Source organism: Nuphar pumila, chromosome 4, assembly GCF_984573655.1.
Source record: "Nuphar pumila chromosome 4, dmNupPumi1.hap1.1, whole genome shotgun sequence".
Lineage (NCBI taxonomy): Eukaryota > Viridiplantae > Streptophyta > Magnoliopsida > Nymphaeales > Nymphaeaceae > Nuphar > Nuphar pumila.
In genome coordinates, this window is record NC_143252.1 from 13,476,529 (window position 1) to 13,489,776 (window position 13,248).

At 37.9% G+C, this 13,248-nt stretch overlaps 1 protein-coding gene across 1 annotated transcript; it reads left to right on the forward strand.

Moving 5' to 3' along the window:
• Window positions 1–11,425: 11,425 nt before the first annotated feature.
• On the forward strand, window positions 11,426–12,674 carry LOC149839429 (LOB domain-containing protein 12-like). The gene is made up of 2 exons (XM_090004127.1): window positions 11,426–11,581; window positions 12,378–12,674. The coding sequence occupies exons 1-2, from the start codon at window positions 11,426–11,428 to the stop codon at window positions 12,672–12,674; spliced, it is 453 nt and encodes a 150-aa protein (XP_089860253.1).
• Window positions 12,675–13,248: the final 574 nt, after the last annotated feature.

The following is a 13,248-nucleotide window of genomic DNA, read 5'->3' on the forward strand; positions in this document are numbered from 1 at the left end:
CAAAGTTACTAGGCAATTTGGAAAATCAAGAACTGGAAGTGACCTAATGCAAAGAGGATTATCTATATGATCAACAAAAGGGTCTTTAGATAAATGAAGGGGATAAAGAGGGAGAGATCCAGTTGATCCCTCATTCTCTGGATTAGGGGAAAATAGTTTTTAAAGTTGCAACAATTAGGTCCACTTGCCAATATATAGAAGATGAAAATACATAGCTAAGGCTTCTAATTCAAGCAATACAACAAAAGATGGCCAAGAATGAGATCAAAGCCAAATCCAACCAGTATCGGCTAAGCAGGCCAAGTTACCAATCTATTCTTGTCAGACAAAGTCAACCAATTCACTAACAGGGGTATCCAGTTCCTCCTATCAAAAACCAAAGCTCTCCCTGAAATGATATGGAGGATCAAGTTCACATGTTAGAAGAAGAGTTAAGGAATGTCGATCGCCAGATCAGAAATGTCAACGGTGAGAGGAGGCCATACGAGATTCAAGATTTTGTCTTGGGCGGAAGTATTATCCTTCTAAAATTAGTTTTCAGTAAGGCAGGGCACATAGTCACAAATATCATTCTCCATATTTTCTCGGCAAGAGAAAATCTCAGGAGATTTTGAGAAAGATAATTTTATCTAAGTTTGTTGAGAAAATCTCAAAAAACTAAAAAATTATAAAAATAACAAAAAATAAGACAAAACTAATAAAAAATACATAATTTCCTCTTTCCTTATTTGAGATTGAAGAAACAAGGAAAGGGAATGCATCGCTTGAGCCCCAAAAATCTTTAAACTATTTATTTATTTTAAAAGAAAGGAAGAACCAAAAGGGATTGTCGATGCATTGCCCCTTCCTAGCTTTCCCTTTCGTATTTGAGAGAACATGAGAGGCTTAATTAGCTATTCCAACAAATGAACATTGTTGCTTTAATAAAGAAGGAACGATAGGGAGCTCCCATCAAAGAGAGAGAGAGAGAAAGAGAGAGAGAGAGAGAGAGAGAGAGAGAGAGAGAGAGATTTAATAACAGTAGATTCCCCATGTGCCAACATACTTTGTCTTAAATGTCCATATTAAGGTATGCACAAGTTATCTTTGCATTGGCTTTTGAAAGCATGGGGCTCCATGCACCCCCTTCTTATAAGTTGTGACATGTTTTAAGCAATAGGTTAACTGCATAGGAGGCTATTTATTGGGAATTTTAGTCCCATATCAATGAGGCACAAAGAGAAGTCTTCCCATAGCACTTAAGAGGGTACTCGTTTATGCATAAAGCTTTGGGGTTTTTGAGCCTTTGAGGATGGATCATAAAAAGTTTATATCACATTTTTTCAATAAAGCATGATAAAAATGTGAGAATTAAACTTAAGTGATATTTTGAAAATATCACATATAATACAAGAAAAATACACAATAAATATTTCTCATATTTTTCATGAGAAATAAAAAATAGCGATATTTATGACTATGATAGGGAACCTTGAAACCCATGTTGCTCTTTTCCTAGAGGCATGTGGGATTAATAAAAGCAATGATCGAATCTTGATCAAATAGTTTTGGAGGGAGATGCTTTGGCCTAGTTGTCTACTCTGAACATCTATCAAATGGGAATTCATGACCTTGATGAACTTATTTATCGAGAGGTTCAGATATAAAATTGATGTCCTACCTACTATTAGCCATATGTATAACCTAAAGCAAGAAAAGGACAAGGATGCCCAAGACTTCATTAATCAGTGGAGAGAGGCTTATCATAAGATAAAAGATCCTATTAGAGAGTTCAACACCCTCAACTTAATCTAGGATAATTTTAACCAGCTACTGCTCCTAGTTACTCAGAAATGAAACGAATTTGGGAGCTGATAGACACAACCTTTTAGATGAAGAGCAATTTAAAATGAGTCATGTACGAGGGCATCATGGCTAAAATAAGAGAAAACCATGACTTTGAATCTAAGAATCCTAACCACAAGAACCAGGTTAACGTGTTCAATATGAAGCAATATGGCAAGGGAACAAGCCAATCAAGACAATCCTAGAACTAGAATCAACAAAAATAGTCACAGGGTTAGTCTTGACAACAAAGTGGCCAGAAGTAGGGCCAATCCCACTTAATATGGAATCCTAACTAGAGTTGAGAGAGAAGGTTCACCAGATTTTGTTAATCACTAACATAGGCTTTGGATCTAAGAAGCCTAACCACAAGAACCATGTCAATGTATTCAACCCGAAGCAATCTGACAAGGGAAAGAGCCAATCAAGACAATCTCAGAACCAGAATCAACAACAATAGTCACAGAGTTAGCCTCCACAACAAAATGGTCAAAAGCAGGGGTACACACTTAGCGTGGAATCCTAATTGAAGTTGAGAGAGAAGGTTCACCCAATTTTGTCAGTTACTGATAGAGGTACTTGATACCTGCTTAAACCAAACATGATTAGACTACCTAAGGTGTCTAATCCTTCTCCAGTAAAAGGAAAAGACCCCATGAAATTCTGCAAGTACCATCAGACCATGGGGCATGACACATAATACTATGTCATCCTTCAATACATCATCCAAGATTATTTGGCCATGTCGATGACTCCACCTTTAGGAGTTGTCGAAGTTATTTCCAAGTTCATAAGAGGTTGTGCCATGATACTTAGGATGAGCTACAAACCCTTCAAAGGTCTTGGCAAGCAAGACCAAGGGCAACAAGACCCAACCATAGTCACTCAAGGCAATAATGAAGAGGGTTTGAGATAAGAAGACTAGAGCAAGAAGAAGATGATAGAAAAAGTCATCTTCAAAGTCACCATCAAATTTCATTAAGGTGAAAACCATTTATACAAGGGAAATTCTGGAGCCCATAGAAGGTAGTGAGTCTGAGTAAGAATCCGAATAAGTCTTCCATCATTTGCCAGAATCTCCTAAGAGTTCAGACTCAGAAGGGTTGACCTCTCTGTTCAAAGAATTCAATCTTAGGAAAGACCCCACCATGGCCATGATAAATAAAGGAGGCGGTTATGATGAGAGCTTTATTACTCTTGATTTGGATGATGATTCCTTGGAACCATATGTGCTTGTGCCTATGTTAAATAGATCAACACCTCCACTCAAAATAGAAGATACCACCATATCCTTAATCTCACCACTTGGGGATGGGGCATTGGTCATGAAGGTTTCTTCAATTATGGGTAAGATGTGGACTATATTGGTTTTTACAATGACCCAAAAATCCTACCACCACCCACACTAGAGAAAATCATGTTTGACAATAATGTGGGATATCAAGATTGGATTGAAAATAATGTTTTCAAGTGGCAGATAAGATTAGATCTCCATAAAGGGAAGAAAATAATCCAAAAGGAATATCGACAAAATTCCATAGATGAAACATGGGAACAATATTTTCAAAGAAGGCTGGAGCAGCTAACCCTAGCAGAGTTTCAAACATGTGAAGAAGATCACCAAGAAAGAGAACTAGAACAAGAATTAGAATATAAGCAATACTTGGCTAGTTAGCTTTTGCTTGTCAATCCCTATCAAGAAGACAATGAAGAGCCTGAGTAAATGCATGAGTATGATAGGCCATTATCACCCCTAGATATCCAGGTCTTCAAGAATCAAATCAGATATTGATACTGGATAGGACTCCCTATTCTAGAGAGAGGTACAAGTAACCTTTGAAGATTGGATGAAACAGGTATGGGAGGATTTCCAAGACTATCCAGTGTATAAACATTTCGAGCATTACTTCCAGAGATGACTTCAATAAGTGACTATTGAAGAATTATAGTATTCCACATTTTCAAAAGTAGTGGGAACCTACCACAAAGCTGCCATCTTGATATGTTCCCAATGGCACAGGTATACCTAGTGGGTCGATGATTCATATTGCAAATATATAGTAGAAGGGGAGTACTATATGTGGAAGGCAAGATAGTGGTAGTATTGCACCTACAATGTCATGACATTCACTTGGAAACATTATCTTTGGAATGATCTCTACAACCTAGAGAGGCAACTAGACTGGCAAGATGAAGAAGAGAATTTTGGCTTAAATCAACTCTTATTAGAACTGCCCAAAATAAGGATTCTCTCTCGTCCAAACCTGGATGTCTTAATGTCAAAAGATGATGATCCTTGTTACGAATGGTTGGATGAACTTGATGATGCGATGAGTCTTTCTACTTGGGATCTGGATTCAAAACCCTTAAACTTGGATACATAGACCTTCGACATACCAGTAAAACCAGAATGGGTCAATTTCAGGCTAAGAGCTCTTTTCCAAGAAGATGTGAAACTTCTTGACTTGGATCATCCAAATTGCCTTGTAATTATGGATTCCATCCCTGGATCATTGAAAAATTTCTACCAACCAAGTAGTGCGATCAAATCCCCCTCATTGGATCCAGATTTTAAAACCTTAGATCTGGGTATCTTATTCTGTAGTTTGTCATTTGATGCACATACTCCTTTTGTTACTGAAGAATCACTATCTGGTAAAGAGGTTGATCATGGAGAAAGCCAAGATGAATAACTTGTTGGTGACATAGAAACCCCAAGTATATGAATTTGACCTAGACTTTGTACATTATAATTCAAAATAGCAAAAAAAATAGAAAGTAGAGAAACCCAAAAACATTTATCTTTTCAGGGATGTCACAATTCTCTTTGCATTCCAAAACTTTCCTGTGTTTGAGGATGGGAATCTCAAAGTCTGTGTCAATTCTCATCTTTTAGTTGAGGTTTCTCACTTTTATTCAAAAACCTCAAAAAATTAGAATATTTCAAAAATCCAAAAAAAAAAAAATTCTGAAAAACTTGATGCTTTCAAGTCTATTGAGTCTGAGGATCATTTGGGGCATGAGTCATGCATGGAAGAAGGAGAGCTAGAAGAAGACATCACCAAGATTTTAGAGTTTAAAAGAATTTTTAAAAGATAAGAAAATCCTTCTCTAGTTATTACGGAGGACAGTGTAGAGGTCAACCTAGGTACCCCTGAAGAACCCAAAGTGGTTAAAATAGGAACTTTCTTGAGTCTTGAGGAAAGAAAAACTTTGATAGACTTTCTAATCCAATATAAGGATGTGTTTGCATGGTTATACTAGGACATGTTGGGTCTAGATTCGAAACTTGTCAAGCACCACCTTACCCTGCACAAAATTGCCAAGCCTCTTAAGCAAAATCTTAAAAAGATTGACCCTAGGATAGGGCTCCAAGTCAAAACCAACCTAGAAGACATGATTAGTCAAATTCATTAGACTCGTAGACTATTCAAAGTGGCTAGCCGGCATTATAATGGTTGTAAAGCCAAATGAAAAAGCCAGATTCTGTATAGACTTTAGAGACCTAAACAAGGCTATACCTAAATATGACTTTTCTATCCCTAACATTGACTTTATTGTAGATAGCACTATAGGACATGAGATATTCTTGTTTATGGATAGATTTTCATGATAGAACCAAATTAAGTAAGTTGTCTCTGACCAGCCCAAAACACTGTTCAGTATGCCTTGAGGCACATTCTATTACACAGTTAAGCCTTTAGGTTTAAAAAATACTGGGGCAACCTATCAGAGAGATATGGTTGTTATCTTTCATAACCAAATCCATGATTGTATTGAAGTCTACATAGATGATATCCTTGTCAAGTCTAGCACTAGAACGGCTCAAACTCGGAACTGAGCGGAGTTCGGACAATGCCTTACAAGCTTGGCTCTGAGCTCGACCGAGCCGAGTTCGAACAGCCCAAGCTTGGCTAGTGCGCATCCCTAAGTACCATACTTCAAAGTATAGCCAATATTTTCCCTCTAAGTGGAATGTATTTAGATGGGATATATATGAGTGCTTTGAATCAACTTTAAGAACTAGCTTATAGACTAGATGGATACATCAGCTTGTGAGGCATATTAGTGTCATGCATATATATAGTTCGAACAAGGTATACTCCCTAACGGACAAGGGGGACTTGAGGTTTTACACTACTCATGAGCTTGCAAGTGAGTGTGTTCTCCTTAGCTATTAAAAAAGCAAAAAAGAATAAAACTATATAGCTAGAACATGGGGGTGGCGGAAGGGGGGGTGGGGTTGAAGCATGAAACTTATCCAGTCGACTTTCCAAAAAAACAGAGGTCTAAGTTATGGACACCAACATGCAAGAAATTGTTAGCATAACATGTGCACGTAATACCCTTTTAATATTTATAACTGTAGACGTCGACGTGCAGATATTTTACAAAGCAGTTTGAGCTAAAGCACTTGCAGTTCTATTTGAATCGCAGAAATGTAACAGCACCAAGTTCAACTCATTGGTAAGAAGAAGCTGCCAATAGAAACAATTTTATGTCAGACAGTTTTTCTTGAGAAGCGAGAGGCATCGTGCTTACTTCATTGAGTTTGGTTAATGACTGCCACGGCCGACCACAATGGAGAGTTGCCATTTCATTATACCTATAAAGAAAGGCAGTGTGTCATTAGAATCACTGACTTCTAACAACCAAATTAATTCTTGGACCATCAGGCCATATTTTAAGACATGAAATGTGGTAATTAATGCAGTAGTTAACCGTGACATAATCTGGGGGGTCATGGGAGTTGTAATAAAATGAAGTCCTAACTGAAAACCCTATCTCTTAACAACACCTGCCTAAAAGCTCGTAACTGAAGAAGGGTGATGCCACTGCTAAAAGAGCTCATGGAAAGGCATCTGCTGCTATACTTGAAGGCTTCAAAGCATCATTTCGTAGTGATATCATGAACGATAGGCATTTAGTTTTACCTCAACTAAGGGCTGTCAAAAATCAGAACTAACAATAGAGTTTCTTTGAAAAAAGGGCTGTTCCAGAAAAAGAAAACTAAACAATAGTGACTGCTTACCAACGACTGCCATTTAACAACATACCAACAACTACTTACCCTTTTGTCCCTGTTCAAAACTTCAAATCATAGTGTATGGACTTGGTCTTTTCCTATGAAAGTAAAATCTACAGCTTTTCCAGTTCGGTAGTACTCATCCCCTGTCATTCTCCCATCTTCATACCCCTCTTAAATTTTATGCTGCAAGTTATTTTGATCAAATTTGACCTTATATATGGATTCAACATGGGCGATTTAATAAGAATGGACATTGGATGGTATTTTTGATAAAAAATATGATTTTTTAATTCACAAAATTTTGCGTTTTGTCAACCGTTTATTTTTTAATCACCAAAAATCCTGCACACAAGTCGGATTTGGATTTCTGCAATTTCGATCTTCACTAAATGAATGATGTAGATCACATCTATAGAGTCATATTTGATCAAAACAACTTGCATCAATGAAATCCCAAGGAGTGAATATAGAAATGACACGAGGGATAAATGGAACCGTTGTGCTCATACCTTATAACAAATTAATATTAGTAGGAAAAATAATTCATTCTCATTATGCTGTGGATTGTTGCACAAATAAGATCTCGACAGAACGTATGTTCATTTATGTTGTGGAGTTCCATATTTATTACTTTTCATAATCATTTTGCACTCTCTCTCTCTCACAGATTGTGTGAGTGTGCGTGCACAGTCTCTGGAAGCTGTTTATTTAGATAATGTGTGCTCGCATTTTGAAGGCATTTGAATCTCTAGAACCCCATTAAAGACAAGTTTGTTTGTCATATAAGACAATGTTTTTTTACATCCTCCCAGATCAACTCTGTGGACCACCATGTCTATGTTGGCATTTCCAATCCTATTCTGTCTTTATGCACAGTTCGTTGATTCTGAGAGAGAGAGAGAGAGAGAGAGAGAGAGAGAGAGAGAGAGAGAGAGAGAGAGAGAGAGAGAGAGAATCATAAGATGATGATGTTACCCTCTGATTAATCATAAGCAAGTGAAAATTAACAATGAAAAAACATCTTTGTAATTTTCAAATGAATTCAAGTCAACCACCATCAAGATCCACACTCTCACCTTGCCGTATCCACAAAGCCAATTGTTTATGAGCGTAGGTCAGTACGGCGCATCCAAGGCACCTAGGAGTCCTACAACTTTTTCTTCTTCCACACTGAAAGATGTCTGTGCTTCCTCCTTTATTAGAACCGCGTCCGAGTCCCCATGCACACCTCTAATTAACAAAATAAATCTATGTTGAGTCTTGTTGTTGTGCAAGAATCTTTTGTTTACCATTTATAAGAAAGAGCAGTAACAATTTTAAGCTTTGTCATGGGGATACTTTAGTTTATTCACGTGTCGTGTCCTCTTTTGAATACACAGGTGACGTCCTGTGTCCTTTTTATCGTGAGTACTAATTTGATTCCTGTGATTAGTGGCTTATTGCAATCAGTGTGATGCATGGGGATGTCTGTGTTTTGTTGGTAGCCCATATGAGAAATCACCTATTCATTAAGATGAGCTTAGACTTTCTCTCTCAAAAAAACAAAAAAAGATGAGCTTAGACTAAGGTTCCCTCATAGTTGAATAATATGGAGAGCCTCTACAGCAACACGACTCATTGTGATAATAAATCAACCACTGCTTCGAAAAAATAAAGTCTTTGATGTTTTTCTTTACAGGGAAGCATATGTTGAAGGTTGAGACTAGAGAATCACATTTAATCAGAGGCAGAAGGCACGAGACGCGTGAGAGTCCTTCCCTATTTTTTACCCCACAAGTTATATGTATGTACTATGCACCAATTTAAATATCAAGGGAATTACATAAACACCCTTGCACGCACTACACACAATCTTAATGATTTGGATATTGAGGATAAGGAAATGACCAACACCCATAAAATATGCGGCTTGGTTTCAACACAAGATGTCCTAATCACTACCTATTTTTCTCTCATATTTTTTGGTATCCCCACGTGAATAGGGAAATCAAAGGATACCATGTTAGTTTGTTTATGAATTATTTTTTTGTCAGATTTCAAAGAAGAAAGATAATTCCATAGATGTGCATTAAATATGGCAATGTAAGAAAGGATATGAAGAGGAGGCGGGCATCTTGGTGATTATCTTAGGAGGAAGGTTGGGAAAGATGATGCCTACGAGTTAGGGGTTTCTCAAGATGGCTTGGGGTGGGTGGGTGGGGGTTGTGGGTGTGGTCTTATGAATGTTTGTTTGGGAAGACATTCGAGTGGTTGAAGTGAAAACCGTGCTAATTAAACTTTCACACGTTCTTAGCCCTCTCTTTCTTGGGGTCAAAAGCAGCAACATTCATGTGTTCCATGTAGGTGTGCCGACAGCTATTCTCTAGGTTAGTCTTTGCTCTTCAATATTAAGAGTTTCATGGGCTGGTGCTTGATCCAGTACCATATAATATGATAAGTGCTGTGGGTCATGTGACTCTTCATTTGTATGTCGGCCATCTTTACTACTCACCCTAATCTATATGTCAGGTACATAATTATTAGAATCTTCTGGAAACCTCCGAAGCTCACTTTAAAAATGTGAAACCATATGCTTCTTTCATGCTTCCAAAATCTTATGAGAAGCTACTTGTAGATAATAGAAAGTTTATTTTTTTAATTTCAAATCTTATTTCCTTGAAATTGAAAATGCACTTCTAATGTTAAAATAATCGCATGTTTTCTTTTTACTTATCTTTTTTTCATAAAACATATAATATTTTTTTTTGAAAGAAGGAAGAATTTATTAATCTGTGAAAAAGTAAAATATTATATTAATTAAGAGATGAGATATCACTTACTGTAACAGAAAAACTGAGCAATCCTGCAAAAAACAGAAGCCTATGGGACAGATTGGCCACTACAGAAACCAGTGAAAGAAACCACCATTAATGCAGGTCAATGCAACCAAAAACCGAAAGAGTGAAAGCCCATCCATAGACGACAGCTGTAGAGAATCTGATATGGTTCCGTTGCTGCAGAGAGAGAATCATCTACAGCACAGCAACCCTGTTCAGCGCTGTCGATGGTTTCCCAACCGACTGAGAACAGTCCGTGACCAGCCATAATACCCTGGCTTCCTGGATTGAACATGATAGAACAGAATCCAGAATGGAACCGCTCTTGATACAGCCCCTGCACGAGAAGAACCTCCCTATGATCTGAAACGCGATGGACCCTCAAGCACAAGCTATGATAAGTGCTTTGGGTAAAAAAGCTTAAAAAAGTTATTAATTAAAAAGGTTGATATTTGGTGCTATTGAAGGCAATGAACTATAGAGTATAAATCACTTTTTTTCTCATATTTTTTAGTTTTTTTTTGTAGATCGAACCTTATAGATGTGATCTACAATGTTTGTTTGGTAGAAAATGAGTTTTGAATTATGTCATTGTGACACATAAGTAGGTTTTTTAAGGACTTAAAAAATCAATGTCCTACAATGCACTAAAATTTCATGACTTAAAAAGTCATATTTTTAGATTGAAATAACAAGACCCAAGGTTTGGTCGAACAAACAATGCTGAACAAATCTATGCAGTCAGATTGAGCTGATAAAGCTTGAACCCGTGATATCCAGCTCCCCTGCCTTCAATAGTATCAACCCTAATTAAAACCACATGTAACGTTTATCTATCTTTGTTTATGTCACTTTCTACTTGCCTCCGTTGTCCTTTCTCATTTGCTTTCCCTTACTAAATGCTTCATGCATTACGCATTCAGGCAATTCTTGAACACTAGCTAGCTTAAAGGTCATGAATCCCAAATGGAGATTTATCAATAAGGACTGAATAAGGTCCATTTGCCCTCCCCAACCGTGCAGATTATCAAGGGTGTTGCAGGTCCCACTGTTTGTACAGTTGGGGAAAAGTCAGACTTGGTCTGTTGGGTATGGATCTGATCCACTATTTGAGGAAAAAAGGTTCGGTACGTGGAGTATGGACCTGTTCCTTTCTTGCACCAACATCAACCACATTGCAGTTATCCATCATAATAAACTGGACCTACTGATTGGAGATCGGTCTGACCATGCATGACTTCTATAATCCAGTTTGACTACGAACCTAATGACACCATGCAAGACAATGGCAATGGTGGGGACTCTTTTGAGCTCAACCCTCATCTCCATTGATTTGGTTAATGGTCTAGCCTGTTCTCTCTAACATTGCCAAGAAGAATGGAAGTAGCCTCAAAGTTAATTAAGCATATCGTACTGGATCCAGCACATAGGAGAACTACAATTTCTCCTCTCACCTCCCTTTGTTACAAAGACCTAATTAAGCTGACAAGTAACCAAATTAGGCATTTGTTTAATCCACCAATTTGTCTTTTCCTCACTCCATATTATAATGCCGTACTCGCAATTTAACAAGTCGAAGTGCATCACCGTCGATTTTGAAATTTCAATGCACTCTGCGCTCATTTTAAGTGGAGGTGGAGCTATCACACACATATGCGCTATAAAGGGAGCTCCTCCACCCCCCTCACACTCGACACACCAATAATTTGTGTTAGTCCATATTGTTCATCATACTCCATAGCATACTTAGGCAAATATGGGTGGCAATCCCCCCTGCGCTTCATGCAAGCTTCTTCGTCGACGATGTGTGAAAGGCTGCATTTTTGCACCCTTCTTTCCGGCAGATGATCCCGTCAAGTTCGCCAATGTCCACAAGGTGTTTGGTGCAAGCAATGTTAGCAAAATGCTGCAGGTAGATCCCCCAACATAGTTATTTTTTCTTATTAATTTAGAACATAGTGTTTTATGCTAGCCATGTAGCAGAATGCTTCTTCCTCTAGACACCATAAGATGACAGCAAGCTTTCTTGTCTTTTTTTTACTTCATAAGTGTAAATTCTGTTTTCTTGTTAGCTAGTACTGACCATAACGTGAATAAAACGAACTTCAGGGATTGAAACAAAAGTATGGCACTTTATGCGTCTACTATGGGAGTCAGTAAACTACTAAAATGTCTTTTCTTTTTTCTGAAAACCAAATTTTTGAAGTGTCTACAGTAAGGATACAAACCAGCATGTCCTTTTTTTTTTTTTTTGAAAGAAAGATAATTGAATTCAACCACAGAAACATTCCACCAGCTAACCGAGTGATGAAATATCCTTGGGAGGGAGGAAAAACAGAGTGGCATAGACAGTAAGGCTACAAACCAGCATCTATGTCATCATCATCATGAATCCTTATTCTAACTGCATGCGGTCGAGTCCTATTTCTTTATTCCTTCCTGTCTAGAGCTACAACCTCGGCGCAAACCTGAAGGGCACAAGCCAATATGGTTTTCCTTGTTTTTAATTATCCAGTTTTGAGATAACCTTCTTGCAGGATTCAAATCCGAGACATCTCAGTTAACATGGTCATTTTGACATACCATCTACCATATTCAGTTCCCTTTTCTATTTTCTTTAGCAACATCACAAAAAAAATGTTCTTCATTAGACAATATAAAATTGTTAAACGTTATTAACCTTGTTTAAACATACTGTTTCTTCTTAGGAGCTCCCTGTTCATCAGAGAGCAGATGCAGTGAGCAGCCTAGTGTATGAAGCTAATGCTCGAGTGCGAGATCCGGTTTACGGGTGCGTAGGTGCAATATCCTTCCTCCAGCAACAGGTTTCTCAGCTACAGATGCAACTAGCAGTGGCACAAGCAGATATTGTGGGCATTCAAATGCAACAGGAGTCATCTAACCTGTCCCTGCTAGAGGACACCAGTCTCCTTCCATTCATGAACTATGCATCCACCAGTCATGGATATCAAGAGCCACCAAAGAGGGAATCAATGTGGACATGAGAGATCTTGAACTTGTTCTTGTTTACATGGGAGTAGATAGAGAAATTAGGAAGAGTTAGGAAAAATGAAGGTCAACTATATGATGGAGTAACCTAGGGTTTTGTTTGTTACTTGTTCAACAAATTAAAACAAGCAGCGACGTGTTCAACACTAAAGCAATGGCACATTGCTCCATGTAGTTGTGCTTCTTTCTTTGACCTAATATAAATATTGTCCTCATTTCGTATCAACTGTTAGAGCTAGCACTAATTGTGTTTGAAAGTGAAAATGAGATTTGAACCCTAAACATCCAGATTCAAAGACAACTTCTCTGAACCAGTTGTGCCACATTGCGTTTGGTAAACAATGGAATTTGAACATATTATCCAGACTACTTGCACCAACTCAGTGCATGGCAAGTCAATGTATGATTAGACTAAGAATCAGATAAGAAGTGATTCCACCATGACTATCACACCCACATGTTTGTTTGGTCATTCACAACTTAGCTTTACATTAAGTCCAAACTGGGTCTCTGGCCAAGTCTAATAATGGGACAAGGTGCTAACCCCTTCATCCCAGATTCGACTCCCGC